This window comes from Epinephelus lanceolatus, chromosome 13 (assembly GCF_041903045.1).
Source record: "Epinephelus lanceolatus isolate andai-2023 chromosome 13, ASM4190304v1, whole genome shotgun sequence".
NCBI classification, from domain to species: Eukaryota; Metazoa; Chordata; class Actinopteri; order Perciformes; family Serranidae; genus Epinephelus; species Epinephelus lanceolatus.
In genome coordinates, this window is record NC_135746.1 from 13,394,467 (window position 1) to 13,410,846 (window position 16,380).

Here is a 16,380-nt window from a genome sequence, read left to right on the forward strand (position 1 = left end):
ACTGTGTCTTGTATTTTTATTGTAGGCCTACTGTACTATACACACACACACACACACACACACACACACACACACATATATATATATATATATATATATAGGCTACTGTGTGTTGTTTTTCGGCTGATGTAAGGTGAATTACTCCTGTGTGGGATCAATAAAGTTCTTATCTTAGCCATCAGAGAAGATCAAATACATTGTTTTTGGTGCCTAACTGTTTCCCAAGTATATTAGTGTATGTGTGAATGAATAAACGAGAGGCATTAACGTAAATTTCTTTGTAGAAAGACGCTTTATGAAATTAAGTCCATTCACTTGTATTAGTTTACAGCGCAGCCTTGCCACATCCAATATGGCGGCGACGTTGACGTATCGCAGCAGCGGGCAAACCCACTTGATGCGGCGTCTACGTATATATGTCTATGGTGTGTACTGCTACGTTCCACAAGTTGAACTTGAGTTATATCAAGGTGCAGCTGTCGTGCCCTGAAAAATGGGTGGTCGGGAATGTGTGCGTGCCACGACGGCATCACTATGGCACGTCTACATTGAAAACAATGGATCTGAGGGCACAAAAAATGCAACATGGTTTTGTGGTTGATTACTATGCCAATCTAACAAAGGAGGACGACACTTGAACGATTTCCTCCACTTTGTTTTGCTGTCAAAGCTAACGTTAGCTAACGCGCTAAAAGGTTAGCGTTTCAGAGAAATCCAATATTCCTCTTAAATACCTCCCCAGTTTCTGATGAGGTGGACATGATAATGTTTTGAGCCATGACTCCTTCTATTCTGGCTCCCAATAACACCACAAGATGACATTTTAAGACTCCTATGTAGCCTACAGCCCTGTGGTGGAGAGGCAGGTTTTGCTTCCAGCTAACAAACTGACATCACTGTGACCCTGGATATGTTACATGTGTACGTTTCATACGTGCCATATCAATGTTTCTAAGGTAGCAACGTAGTATATGAGCTGACTTTGTCATCGGGAGGAGATGGTGGATGGCATATGGCATATCACCTTGGTGAGACACCTGCCAAGTTGCAGACCACAGTTTGAGACCAACAAGCAACAAAACCATTTGTTTTACAATGGGATTAGTGGCACAAAAAGTGATTGTTCTTTATGAAGACATCGAGGCATTTCCAGTGGGTGTTGTGCAACCAAAGGCTGGTATTTTAAGCCAAAACATGATCATTTCCTCACCAAACCAAGTGTTTTGTGCATAATTCTAACCACATGTTAACCACAGTGTTGTTGAAATGTAACGAAAGGCAAAGTTTCAACATATCTGCTACATAATGTACAAATGTAACGTATCTGTGGTTTGCAGAGTTTTTTTGTCATGATTTGGTTGGTTTCTTCAAATTCACATGTGTAAATCCTGACAGAATAGGTCAGATTAAAAGCTGTTGCATGATTGCCTTAGAGTTCATGTTCTCATGCCTTGTGTGAGAAAGCTGCTCTTGATTGGTCAGAATTTCCATGTGGGAAAAATCCAGGAAGTAAAGCAAACGTTGAAGAAGAGTACACTTGCAAGATAAATGTGACACTTTCTAATGTCACAATGGAGGGACAACTACGCAGGTTGATTTTAGCGCTGCTCATCGTGGACTATATTGCTGTCATTGTTCATTTAAGTCAAACCATACAGTTTGAAAACGAGGCGCGGCTCCAACTAGAAAACAATGTTTTGATGCATTGGATGTGCTGAATGTGCATATTAAGGCAGTACAGGAGGAGGTGCACATTAATAATCCTCCAGGACTGTAACATGCTCATGTTTAACCCAAACAATGTGTCATGTGACTGCAGTTGGTTCAGATCCAGGTCGGAACACGTTCTCACCACAAACGAACCGCACCAGAGTTCATTTGTAACGGGACCGAGACCACCTCTGCAAGAAGGTCTTGGTCTGGTTGTTTTGGTGCACACCTGAGTGTGATTGCTGTGTTCACACCTGCCCAAACAAACCGCACTTAGAGGGCAAATGAACTTGAGTTCGATTGAACCAAACCAAACAGTCGTCCCCCAGCAAATTTTAAGCATCAAACACTTAATTTTCTGTTCTCTGGTGCATCTTTTTTGCACCAATTTTGCCTTTTTGCATTAATTTATGGTTTAAATGTCTTTAATTTGTCAGAATAAAATTAATTTTTTTTGTGATATTGGCACTGAAGTTCTCGTCTAACGTTCAATGAATAAACGTGTTGGCAAAAATGTCGAATACTGTTTTAATGCCTGCTTCATTATCTGTTCGCTCTAACATGATCTAACCTGTTTGCACACTAGTCTAATAAGTCTACTCTTCTTTTAACAACCCAGCTTTCCCTTTTCGACTGTTGGTGCAGAATCAGAGTGCAGAAAGACACCAGACAAACTACAGCTTCACAGAAGTCTAACCCTGTTCAAACCTCTCTGAACCCTCTTGTTTTTCCACTCTCTTTTTCTGCCTCCTCATCACTTGTCTTCTTCTCTGCCCTCCGCTCCTCTCCTCCATACCATGGATGGGTAGGGTAGTTATCAGGCCCGGCCAGCCCAGCCCAGCCCTCGTACCTGACCGCTGCCAGCAGGGAGCGGCTGCTCTTGCCTGAGTATCTGTGACCACAACAGCACCCAGGGAATGAGGAAATCAGGCTAGAGTAATCTATGCGGGCCCAGAGCACACTGGCTGGCTCGTGAATTCATGCAGTGTGTGTTTTGCCAGAGTGCACGCGCGTGTTCAGGAGCCCGCCACTCCTGCAACATCCGGCTATAAATCTATTGTGACACGTCAAACTGAATTTATGAGCCAATCTGCTTGCGACAGACATGTTTGATTTGAAAAGGGAAAGGAGGATGGCATAAAAAAAGGTAGTAGTGAAAGTGAACTTCTGCTTTAACATTTAGAGCTGAATATTTTGTAGAAATGTACCAATGTTATATAAAAGTTTTTAAAATGTTTAACCCATCTGTGTTGTGTCAAAATCTTAGCAATGTCCAGTGCAAAAAAAAGAAAATCAGAAGCTCCTGTTTGCGTTCAGAAAAGCTGTTTATCAGTTACATGCTGCATCCAAAACTCATGTCTTTCTTAACTCTATCTTACTTTATGGCAAATTCTTTACATCCTTGTTGCCGTGGCATCCCTTGACCAAAGGTTAAACCAGTATCCAAGAAGGCAGAACTGGATGCACCATTGCTAAAGGGGAACATTCGGAAAGCCATATTTGGGCAACAAAGATACCTGACATTTTGGCATTTCCTCCTTTGCTGAGAGATCAGTACATGTTTTTACTATCAGAGACAATATAAATAGATTATATTCATATTGTTTAAACTTTGACGACGGCAGCTGCACATTTTTTACACACCTCAATGTAAAACAGAACCGCCTGTGTCATGTTTTTCACTCAGAATTTTGTCATCTATCGATTATAAAAGAGTATAGAGTGCCTGTTTTAACTTTGTTTGATCAAGGGTCAGCTTTGGTCCATGTGAAGTAAATATCATCATCCACCCGTGTCTGCGAGTGTCTGCACGGTCTCTTGTGCAGATGTCAACGTGCAGCCCAATGTTTTGTGACCGCGTGGACTGTACATTTAGCAAGTGCACCGACTGTGGATGCTCCAAACTCCAGTCAAGCCAGTCGCAACCGCAGTGAAGTTACTTTTAAGTTTGATATTCAACGGACATTCACTCCAGACCCAGCAGCGTCTTCTGAAGTCCAGTTCAGACCAAAGATTCGTGATGAGACGAGTTGAAACGTGCAACTACTTGCAATGAGCTGTTCTGCAACGTTCTAAAAACCTGCCGGTTTACACCAATGCAACTAGATGAGATGGTGTATCATCACTATGCAACAACTCTCTGTACTTGTGTTCTGATTTCCAGCTTTTCAGGTTTACTGTGTGGCTGAATATAATTTGTAGCTTCTTAAAATATGAATGAGGATAGTATGAATGAGAAAGTATCAAGAAGTATCAAGAATTTTCAAGTCACGAGTCATTGTTGTTAAAGTCCAAGTGATTTTGTCAAGTTGAGCCCAAAGCCATTAGATTTGTGACTCAAGTCTGACTCAACTCCAAGTCATGTTTTTCAAGTCCACACTTCTGCTGTGTGCCGTGCTATCAAAGCGTCTGTTTAGGCCTTTGGAAAAAAACAGCAATCGCCTGAACTGAAATGAACTCAATTTAAAAAAAAACACCAACAAGATTCAGTATCAGTATGAGTGAATTGTAACCCGATGTTTTGATGACACTGCACGCTATCACACTCTCCTGTTGCCTCTATCAAATGATTGCCATGCTGTGCTACTGGTGATAATGCAGTCGCAATCTTTGTTTACTGTTTCACTTTTCACTCGATTAAAGGAGCCGATGCTGAAGCTGCACTGTCCGATCTGTGAGGTCACATGTAGAAAACAACATCCTATTGGTCTCGGGTTGAGTTCTAAAATACAAATAGACATCAATCCACCCTTGTCACACTGCAGCATCTTACAGTATCCATCTGGGTCTGTATTGTTTTTGTCAATAAACTACCACACACACACACACACACTCACACACACAGAGGCAGCTGCCTTCTCACCCAGTGGAAGCAGGTGTCTGTAAATCTCGTGGGGTTTGGGGCTTTTTTTTTTTTTATGGGTATAGTAGAAGATGGTGAAATTCCCAATGTGAAAGTCTGCTTCTTGCTTTGGCCTCTTTCCACAAGACACGCGCACACACACACACACACACACACACACACATGCACACACAAAACCACACACACCAGTATTGCTGACAGGGCCTGTAACTCATCTGTTTGCTGTCTGTCTAGTCTAATGGAAAAATACACATTGTTTTATCTCTTTCATTGCACTTTGTGTGTATGATGCTCTTTTATTTTTAAGTACTCTGCTTTAGAAAACTGCTACAGAAATAAAGTTTATTATTAGGCCTATTATCTTATTTTTTATGAATGTTAAAGCCACTAATTCTTTTAAATTTATAAACTAAATAACAGTATGAGCCACTCAAAGCTGTGGTGGGCATGCACGCACCCCCCGAGGAAACTATTTCTGTCCTTAAACATCACAGTTCCTGTTAGAAGTAGCCGTGCGTCTGTCGTGATGAATGTCATTTCTGTTTATGCATCCCTCCGAGACTACTACTTGAGATGGGAATCTATATTTGAGGGCACTGCGGTGCATCAGGGTGAGGGCAAGGGTGGGCGTGCAGGTGGCTGCAGCGAGGGACGGCGAGGAGGAGAGGAAGGTGTAAATATAGCTCCCGGTCTGAGTCTTGGCCCCCACTCGGCTTTTGCGGCCTCACAGGAAAACAAGTCTCCTCAAGAGACTAAATGTGGAGCTCATACATGGTGTTGAGTGTGTGTGTTGCTGGAGAGCTATGATGTTTCATGCAGTACATTGAAGTGCGTAGAGGAGCTCATGGGTGTTGGTTTTGGAACATAGGTGGTCTTTCTTATCCATGGAAAACGAGGCAACGGTTGGGGACATTTGCTTATTACCTTCGCCGGCTGATAAACTCGATGCCCTCTTTGTAATTGTCAGATGGAGGGAGAGTTTTATGATACGCTCCACACAAGTTTATGACAACAATCTTTTGTATCTGCGGGATTCTGTGTGTGTGAATGTGTGTGTGTGTGAAAGGTGAGGGTGGAGTATTTGAATACTACAGTCCTCACAGAAAATTTGCATAGCAGGGAGACACCAGATAACAAATAGTTAATTCACTTTAAACAGAGGAATTTCTGCAGACAATGCTGCGCCTTCAGTGTTATTTACACTTGTAACTTAAAGCACTACAGGCTATTTGGCCTCAAGTGAAGACTAATAAAAGCATATTTGCAGCTTAAATATATGAAAATGATGTTTAGTGTCTTGGAGAAAAGGCCTTTTGAATTTGCTACCACTAGAACACCTTCAAATTCTTTAGAAAAGATGCCGGACACAAGGCTGTAATAAAAACAACACACTTTATTTACTAGGCAGTATAGAAAAGTATAAAAACATGAAAACTTGGCGTGTATAAATGCTTTTATAAAATCATTGTTTCGCTGAAAAGCTAGTACAAAAACAAGGCGTATAAAAAAAGATTGTCTGCTAAGTGTTTGACATGGGCTACTGCAGTCTTAGTAAGAAAACTGATTGAAAAATGCATCATACAACAATACAAAAGACACGTTCAAAAACAAAAACCATACAAAAGTTTCATTTGGGATTTGTTTGCACGTTATATAAAACATCAGTGTTTAGTACTCTTTTTTTTTTAATGGAGAATGGAAGATTCAAGTGCAGCTTGGTCTTACTCGTACTGGGTGGAGCTCATGGTTTCAAACATATAAGCTTTCTTTAAATATATATATACTTGAAATTTTTAAACACATATAATGTTTGTTCAGTGATTCCACATTCAGGATACTGTGACGGCCAGTAATGAATCGAAAGTTGAAATGATTAATTTTTTTTTTAACATTTTTTTCTGAAATAAAAGGTGCCATGATAATACTAATAAGGCTGGCCCCCTTCTGTCGTGTAAAACGTGATCACTCGTAGACGAATAGTGGTGTAAGGACAGCTGTTCTCGCTCCGTGAAGTGTTTACATGAGGTGGCACAGACCAAACACGTGAAATTCTCAGTAGACACACTGTAGCCAGTAAAAAAGAAAAATGACAAAAACAGAAAAGTTTCTGAAATAAAGAGGTCAGTTTTGAATTCATTAACATGATTTCTGGGTTTATGATAATGCTAACAGGGCTTAAATACTTAACTTACAACAACACTGCTCCATTGGCCAATTGTAAAAAAAAAAGAAAGAAAACAACAACAACATTATCAAAACAAAAAGAAATAAATTAATCAACTTGTTCTTTATATTAATATCAAAATTCGGAATTAATAATACAGCCCAATGCAAATTATATAGCCACCGTTTACCATTTATAATACAACATCATTAATAATAACACAAAACCAAAGGTAATGAGATGTACAACAGAACCCAGAGCAAATTTTATATAAAAAAAAAGTTTAGTCTTTGGTTGGTTGAAATCCAACAAGTGTGAGTGTAAAAACACCATTGGCATAGAGCCTCTCCCAACTGTTGTACCACAACAAATATGTAATCCGCGGCGCTGCGTCCAGCGCAGGGTTTGTCGATCTCTCCAGCTCAACGTGTGTCTCATGTGTCTACATGACCAGTGTCCTTGTAGGGTAAGTGTTGATGTACTTGTGGCTCTGCTCCGACGCCAAAACGTGCTCCTCTGTTTTCCCGCAGGTCACCTGCTCCCAGGAGCTGAGCTGCTGTTGAAGAGAGAAACGAAAGGATGGTGAGTTTTTGTGCCGTGTTTTTGAAAACCCAGATCAATAAGGTCAAACATGGAAGCTTGTGCACACCTGTAGTGGGCTGCCCATGCCTCTGTGAGGGAGGTGGTAGATTTTGTGTCCATCTTCGCTCAGTAAGGAGCTAGTGAGAAGGTCCTGGATGAACATATAAAAACATATGTTAACACTTGAAGTTTCAGGTTAGGGTTAACATTAGGGTTAGGGTGCTTAAGTGCTTAAAAGAGTGCTTACAGGTACTTCCTGTGCGGGGCCGTTTGGGGAGAAGAGCTGTGTGTGAAGGTCTTGACCTTCCCACTGCATACACGGGCTCCTCTCGCATGGGGACTCCACCTAGGAACCAAAACACATCATGGTAAGCATCAAGAGTCGTGCAAACTTGGGCACATGCAACAGCCTGAAACAATGCTGCTGATCGTCAAATTATATCTCAAGTCGATCAAGAGTGTGTTGTAAAAAGCTAAACACATCTGCAGACTGTAGGAAGCATTCACCTTTGCTTTCATAACCTAAAAACTTCTCATGTCACGTGCACGTGTTAGTGTTGAGTGGAAAGTACCTCTTGTTTTATCTTCTTCAGAGGTGGCTGCTCGATGGCGCACTCCATCGGCTCCTGCTTGATGGACTCTACCATCTGCTGCTCCAGAGAGGAGTTCTGGAAGAGGCAAAATCCCACAGTGAGTCACAAGGACGCTACAGCAAGCACAACAGAATATAACGTGACAAATTCTTTCATAGTCTGCTTCTTACCAGTAGTTTGAGGGGTCTGTACTTGGCCTCCTGCATGGCCAGGGCAGACCTGAAGGGTGTGGGCGTACAAGGGGAAGACTCCAGGATGGATCGACGGATGTTTGGAGTTCTGAACCTGTGCGAGACAAAGAGAGGCAGTTGTTAGAAACGCCTCATTCACCACTACACTGCATGATAGAATACAGCAGAGGCAGAGCCGCTTACATTTCATTCTCTTTCTGGGGCCTGATAGTGTGGTCGATGAGAGGCTTGGTGTCCACGGGCGAGCTCATTGGTAAGCTGTCGTTGTCGGAGTGTTCTGGGCTCATCGACTGGTTGAGAAACTGTGAAACAAGAGGAAGGAAACCAATCAATCAAAGCGGCTTGACAGGTTTATTTAAAAGCAGCGACAATCTCAATTGTGATCGGAACTACGGGAAATGGAGAGGAAAGGAGAGAAGAGTGCGGCTGCTTCAGAGGACAAAATAGATGAAATGAGAAGAGACTAATTCTGAGTGATTGGTTGTTGATATGATCAGGTGGCAAGTTGGTGATTGGATGGATTCTGGTCACACGCAGCTACTTTAACTACCTGCGAGGGTGAAAAGGGAAGGTTTCTGACTGGCGAAGGCTTGGGAGTTGAGCAGATGAAACCAGCCCATGCTCCCTGATTGGGCAAGACCCTGTCTGTTCTGAGTTCACTTGTAGTAGCGACCTCATGCACTGAGGAGAGGCTCTGGGAAAAGGGTGGGAAAACATGGGTCAAAGCCCACTACTTGGTATCATCTACGCTACATGCTAAGCTAACCTTTTTCCATCTTGTCACAATGGATAAAGGAACACATAAATGGACACTTACTGAATCAATGACGCATTCCATGAACTCTGGGAGAGCGTTTGAGAACGTGGGACTGCTGTGATGGCTGTTGTTGTTGTTGTTGTTGTTGTTGTTATTGTTATTGCTGTGGGCACGTGTTGCGGAGGCGCTCTCCTCGGGTAGGGCAGGGGCGGCTGCCTGGTGATGAGGTAACAACATTACGCCGTCTGAGCTGCTGGTCAAAGAGCTCTGGCTGACCCAGCTGGGAAACGACAAATTCATCTGCGGGAGAGAAAAGGACATAGAGAGTGAGGGCGGGAGTAATAATCCTCACAGAATAATCATCTGAGGGTTCGTACAGCTCAAGGCAAGTTAGATTTAAGATGTTTTAAGAAAGAAAAAATAAACAAAGGAGAAAAACATGAAGCGACATCAGCAGTGAGGGGTTAAAGACAATTTTGCCCAAATGTTTATTGTAACAAGATTTTTTGGTTTGTTCCCGTGAAAAATTAGATGATCTCACTCAAATGTGGAATTTTTTTAAGACTAATTCCTTGTGACTTTCCAGCCTTAATCTGTGCTTTTTTTCTCCCTTGTATTTTCTTTAATTTAATCACCTAATTTTACGATTTGTTTTCCTCGTAAAATTGCAACTTTATTCCTGTATTATCAGGACTTTTTTTCTTGAAATAATATGGCTTTACTCTAATTAAATTGCAACTTCCTTTTTAAATTAATGACTTTATTCCTGTAAATGAAATAAATTATGATTTAATTCTCTAATTTTTTTTTTTTAATCTTCCTTTGTATGGCGGAGACCAGGGCTGAACAGAATAGGGAATTACTTTGCGTTTGTTGGTGAATTTTCTTCGCGATTTTGTGTTTTCACTCTGCATGTGGGATTTCACTACCTTAATTCCCATCGTACCGAGTAAATTTATTTAATTTTTTTTTGCATAAAACACACCAAGCTTCGTGCATTTGCATGTACTGCTTTCAGCCATGCAGTGAAATCTTGGTTAAATAGCCAATTTTCCTTGAATTAGCAGCTAGCAATCAAACAGATCTTTGCTCTAAACATGCCGGCCAGAAACAAAATATGAGTGTTATTTTGTTCCACTATCCTGATCTGCATGAGACGAATTCGGTGTTTCCAATTATTTAGATATTGTGCAGTGCTGTGTTGGAAAAAATGACTTTTTTAGACTTTTTAAAAGATTTATTTAAGACATTTTAATCCAAATAAAAGCCTTATTTTTAGATTGGCTAATCCAGTGCCTTTAAAACAAGCACAAGTGGGAAAATGCAAGCCTGACAATAAAGGGAAGAGGTGTGAAAAATTGAACAAATGAGAAAAAGAGAAGAAGAAAGGGAACTTTAATGTAAAGAAGTGTTGGGTAGAGGGTTGCACAAGGGGTCATGCACACGCACTAAAATGGCGATAAGGTCCTATTTCATCACTTCTGCAGAAACAGACCCCCCAGATGTTTCCTCCTCACACCAGAGCACACATCCAACCACTGTCCTTAGAGCCAGGGTCAAATACACATGCACATAAATTGTGCTGTCACACTTAAATATTTCGACGCTCGCCCACACCCACACTTACGCTTGCACACACACATACGCGACTTACTGGTAGTGATGGCTGTCCTCTCAGCTCATCTTCTGTTGACATGAGCAGCAGTTCGATCTCCTTCACCCTCTTCTCCTTCTCGGGGTCCTCCTCTGTACAGTGTCTCTGAGAGAAGGAGAGCAGGGGGCAGATTTTAGCGACAATTCATCTCCTGTATCGATAAATTATGCTGCGTTTACATGCTGTCTTTTTTACCTGTATAGCAGCGGTTCCATGCTGGGGAATGTTCCGCATGTTCAAATGCCAGGCCACTGGGAGCGGTACCTGTAACGCCGATCAGAAAGACAGCCACGTTAAAATACACAAATCACCTCCTGGGACACAATCAGCCTCATTTTCCCGCCAGCATCCCGAGATTTAAAGCCCCACTCACTCTTTGTGCGTCGGACATGTAGGCGTAGGGCGACAAGGGAGGCAGCTGCGCGTGACTGGGCGAGTGGTGGTGGAAACCCATGATGTGGTTGCTGGTTTTGACGTAGCCGTGGCCGATGGAGAGCGAGGAGTTGGTGTTCTTCGCCGTGCTCTGGAGGTAGCCCTCCTGTTCCACCTTTCGCCTCATGGTGGAGTTCCAGTGGTTCTTTATAGCGTTGTCAGTCCTGCGTGTGATGAATAGCATGTGTTAACTTACAGGTTATTCATTGCAGAACTCTGGGAGCAGACTGACTGCAGACACATCCTGGACCTCTAGTGGTGCTTGATAGCATTATCAATACAGGCACACACAGACAGACATGCACTTACACACGCACAGGGCTGATAAGGCTTATCAGCACACAGCAATTACAATCATGTCAGAACTACAGTCTCTTTTTTCACTCAGTCCCTCCATCTTAGTCATTTGATTCTAGGCCTTTCTCTGTAAAGAACGGCCCTGTCCTGAACTTTTTCGCCTCCAAGTCATTCCTGTCTTTCATGTTCTTTTCTGATTTGCTTCTTCTCGTTTTATTCCTCCATCAGTGTCCTCGCCTCCACTTCACCCTCTCAACCGCAGCATTGCACAGTAAACCAACAAGGCTTCAGTGATTCATCTAACTTCTCTTTTTCTATCCACCTTATTCTCTTCTCCATTTTCGGCCTCACCTGCCAGGGAGCAGCTTGGCGATCTCAGCCCAGCGGTTTCCCAGCTTCTCGTGCGCCTGGTAGATGATCCGGTCCTCCTCCTCGGTCCACGAGGTCTTCTTCACCTCCGGGTTGAGGTGGTTGTGCCAGCGCTCGCGGCACTGCTTGCCGATGCGCCCCTTCAGGTGCTTGGCGATCACCGACCAGCGCTTGGCTCCATACTTCTGGACCAGCTCGATCACCTGAGGTGTGTGTGTGTGTGGTGGAGGGAGCGGGGTGGAGAGAAAGAGGAAAGACAAGAGAGGGAGGAGGAAGAGCGTTGAAAAGGAAGAGAAGTAAATGGTAGTGGAGGAGCGTGAGGAAAGAGGAAGGAAGGAGCAATAACAGGGAGGAGAGGGAGAAGTAAAGGGGTGCAGGGTCAGAAGAATAACAAGGTGAAAAGATCACAGGTGTGTGAGGGGTAGAACAGGGGAGGAAATGACAATAAAAAACTTGTTAGTCACCGAAAAAAAAAATCTCAGAAACTTCTACATCATCTCTTCTCCTCTCCTCTCTCCTTCCCTCTTTTTTTTTATCTTTCAGCTTGTAGAGGTGATTGAGAACACCTGCTGGAGAGCACCGAGGGAATTTCCAGTGGAACGTTAGCCACTCTGCTAATCATTACAGTGGCATCTGGGTGGAAATATAACTCCTTTGGACTGGCTCAATAAAGATTTCTCAGGCTTTCAGAGGCTGAGCATGTAACTTGTTGAGTAACGGCAACTTTTTGGGAAACCAAAATGTGCAACAGCAGCCAGGGAGTTGCTACAGAAGAGGTTTTTTTAACCTGGATGAAACTTGATTGCCTGTTTCCTGTAGGTGGTATCAAACCACATTACTCCAACGTCAGGAGTAGTTCTGCATTGTTACGTGGACAAATGACTACTGAGTAATTTTTAATATTTACTTTGCATGTGACCCAGAAAGTGCTGTGTGCATTTTCTTACCCTCTGGTCCTCCTCTTTGGTCCACGGCCCTTTGATGAGCTCTGGGTTGAGAACCTTCTGCCACCTGTGCTGGCACTGCACATCTGTACGATTCTGGAAGGTCAGAGAGCACGGGGTTAGTCACCACCCGTGTGCGTTTGTGCATGCATGTGTGTGCGCACAGGCCTCCTACTCACAGTTAGTAAGCTTGCAATGACTTTCCAGTCTTCTGATCCATGATGCTCGACAAGTTTCTTCAACTTCTCATCCTGAATAAAAGAAAACAAAAGTTTTATGTCGCTGCCATAAACATCATCCCTAGTAATTAAACATAATAGTCAGGGAATGTGGTTAGACCAGACAACAATAAAAAGGCTCCCAGGTTCCAGGGAAGTGATCCCTCCCGAGGTGATTATCCAACATGAAAGGTGTGTTTGACATTTTGCATCGAGGCTCTGGGTCGTTGTACCTCTTCACGTGTCCAGCGTGTTTTGCCAAGGTGGCGTTTCCCCGCCTTGGCCAGCGTTCCGTCGTAATCATGTTCGTACATCTCGGTCTCCTCCTCATCCTCCTCACTACTGTAAACACTGCAGGCGCAGAGACACAGAGAAGGACATTTTAAAAAGAGGTGGAGGCTGGGTATAGAATAGTGTAAGATAATAGGAAGGTAAATAATAGCACAATAAGTGCCTGTCTATTTCCAAACTACTCCCTAATCATCTCTTTACAGAGCACATAAAGAACTCAGCCCACTCTTTAACTCATCAGGTGTCAACACAGACAGAACCAGTCATTCTTGAAGGTCTGGGTGCAGGCGTATAGCCAAGACACCCACAAGGGGAGAGACAGAGAGGAACAGCGAGAGGGAGGGAGGCGAGGGGGGACGGATGAACAGGTTCCAATGTTTTTAGTTACCACAGATACTGGGATTGGCACATGCGATCATAATTTTGTGACCCTGGCGTGTTCAGACCTGCAGCGCATTGTACAGCACAGTCATGCATGCACACACACGCACAGGCACACCACACAGACACCTGAGTGGATGGTTAACCAATCAGAATGTGGAGCACGGACAACGTGGAGGCTAGGTAGGGTGCTGTGGTGTCACACAGAGCAACAGGTGAACAGGAACCCCGCTGAGAGATGTGTGTGTGTGTGTGTGTGTGTGTAAGAGGATATATACAGTGGATTATCTTCCTTATTTTATCTACCCAAATGTGACATGTACAGAGAATTTAGAAAAACGCATGCACAGCAGCCATGTTTAACTTTTCCATTTTATCAAACAATGAGACCAAGTAAGAAATAAAAACTGCAGCATGCACAAACAAGCAAACAAAAGACAATTAGCACCCAGTCATCTCCAGACTGATGAATCAACTGAGCAGCGCACCGGGAAACAGTGAAATGATAATCATTGCTCTTATCTCACAGTGTGTAGTCGTAAACTCACACTTTATTCGGATTATCAGCGCAAAACCCGCGAGATAAACCAACAACCCGCATTGGGGCAATGCAAGCAACCAGATGCTTTCTACAGAGAGCTGGAGCCGATCGGTGCTTCACGAGGAGCGCGAAGAAAAGCTGGTGCAAGTGAAAGTTGAATTTGGGGCGATTATTAGATTAAAAAAAGGAGGAAAATGGGAAATGCTGCAAGTAGTGCACATAGAGGGAGCGCTGTTTCCAAAATAACAGTGTGCGTCGCTTTCAGAGATGCTGCAACATTTCATTACGGTTTAAAATGACTTTTGCATTTGGTGTGTGAGAGTTAAAACAGCATGGAAATGAAAACATATGTGTCTGTGAGGCTGGCTGGAGTGATGCTCGCCGGGGAAAACAAGCAAAATAGAATAAATAAAATAAAATATAAAATCCAGAACGTTAAGAAACTTAATTTAGGACACTTAAAATGTGTTGCAACACATCAAAGCCTCTGACAGCGTTACACAGGCGCCATGCTGCACTGTGTTTGATTCTGTATTTATCATAAGCGCCTATTAAAACCAGTGTCCACGCGCCGTGTTGCGCAGAATTGCACGCGCCTGTCCACCCGCCTAATGTTATTAATTCGCGTGAGTGTGTGTGAGTGTGTGTGTCTATCTATGTGTGTGTGTATGTGAGACCCCTTCCCTTCTCCCTCTCGCCACTGACAGCAGCGCGAGGAGCGCACATGCCAGATGACCACCACCTGTCATGGGCGCGCGAGCGAGACACACACCACTACTCTGCTTTTTAACGGCCAGGAAAACAAAAGCGGTTCACACACGCGCGCGCGCACACACGCACTAACACACACAATTAGCTTCAAATAAAAGGAGTTAACGAAATAAACTGTTAATACTGTGAAGCTTTAAGCGCTTAACTCACTAAGTGTCCAACAGAAACGCTGTCTAGCTCAACACGAGAGGAAAAAGCAGTAACTACAGAGTAATATCACGCGCACAGAGAGGAAAAGACAGTTAAAAATGGTGCTAAGTGTGTTTTAACTTACCTGTTTCTCGGCCGCCGAGCCATGTTACTGTCTGTGAAGGGCTCGCAGGTTGCGCTGAGCACCGTACTTTCGCTATCTGAGCTGGGTTTGTTCTCCCGGCGAAGAGGCAGGTTGACATTAATTTAAACTACAGCAGCCTCTACTACAGCTCCTCCCCTCCTGAGCATCCCGGTAAATTTGGCGCTCCTGGGCGCGTGCGGCCTACTGCGCATGTCCAGTGTGGTATACTTCAAGTTCCGTCGGACGTTTTGCAACTAGCTGAACACTAAGTTAGACGCTCCCACCTCCTTTAATTCCTCTTAAAACCAATATATGACACCAAATCTGCTCTAAACACATGTATTAAATGGCTGTGCTACATTAAAAGGCGACATTTAATCCACCAAAACCGTTTAAAGGTAAACTAATCTTATTTTTGTCACTGGAAAATAGTGATATATGTGTTTATATTATGTTATATATATAAAAACTTTGATGGGGGATTTGTAGGGAAAGCCATTCAATCTATTTTGAAAGAAAATGTCTTCTTTAAAGTAAAAATACAAAGTTAGACCCATGCAGCAAGACGCCCCCTTAAGAAAAGGTGAAAACTTCCCATTGCATCCTGCCTTACAAAAATATTTAGTTAGATTATCCACTATATACCACATGTGACTTTATATAGTTCATATCTACATAGCAGCATTCGTATAGCTATTGTAGTTTTCACAGCTATTTAGAATTAGCAACATTTTTAACAAGCTTTCTGGAGGAAAACATCTTGAAATAAAACTTATAAGCCATGAAGGCAAGGCTAAAAGGCTTCTACATAATCAACTGATGGGTTAAAGTTGAGATTTAAGCTTGTTTTATTTTGTAAAATAGCTCATTTTGTAGCTTGAGAGTGTTTTGACCTTTATAAGATTTTTATTTTTGTGCTATAACGACAAAATTGGATATATTTCTCCCAACAGTGTGTTGGTTTATGCATCATCATCCAAATCATATCCAAATATTAATGTTAATTTGACAGTAAATTGACAGGTTATCGACCACTAATTCTACCCTACTGTTTAAATAAACACAGGAGAGGTGTGAATTTTTGCTCATATTCAAGATACAGATTAAAAATTGCAAGATGCATTCACACATTTCCATACAGCATATTAACTTGTCCCTTTTTTTGCTCAGAGAACAAGATTGGTTTACACGTTACCAGATTTACACCATTAAATTACACAATACAAATGCCTTGATTTAAGAGTGGCTGTTTAATAAACTACAAATGAAGAATGATGGGATAATACTGGTGCCTCAATGATTACGTTGTACAGGGGAGTTTCGAAATTTACGATGTGTCCCTGAACGC

General features: G+C 42.7%; 1 protein-coding gene across 4 annotated transcripts; it reads right to left on the reverse strand.

The window, feature by feature from the left end:
• Window positions 1-5,946: 5,946 nt before the first annotated feature.
• myb (v-myb avian myeloblastosis viral oncogene homolog) lies at window positions 5,947-15,187 on the reverse strand. 4 transcript variants are annotated; one of them, XM_033647880.2, is made up of 16 exons: window positions 15,033-15,187; window positions 13,008-13,125; window positions 12,736-12,807; window positions 12,560-12,652; window positions 11,595-11,815; window positions 10,888-11,110; window positions 10,710-10,778; window positions 10,515-10,619; window positions 8,921-9,160; window positions 8,654-8,797; window positions 8,287-8,405; window positions 8,083-8,197; window positions 7,892-7,987; window positions 7,567-7,665; window positions 7,387-7,470; window positions 5,947-7,290 (listed from the first exon to the last, which is right to left on the reverse strand). In XM_033647880.2, the coding sequence occupies exons 1-16, from the start codon at window positions 15,053-15,055 to the stop codon at window positions 7,180-7,182; spliced, it is 1,932 nt and encodes a 643-aa protein (XP_033503771.2). In that variant the 5' UTR covers window positions 15,056-15,187; the 3' UTR covers window positions 5,947-7,179. The 4 variants fall into 4 exon arrangements, with proteins under 4 accessions (XP_033503771.2, XP_033503769.2, XP_033503772.2 ...); XM_033647878.2 differs by having other exon boundaries at window positions 5,947-7,293; XM_033647881.2 differs by lacking the exon at window positions 8,654-8,797 and having other exon boundaries at window positions 5,947-7,293.
• Between the last annotated feature and the right edge of the window lie 1,193 nt (window positions 15,188-16,380).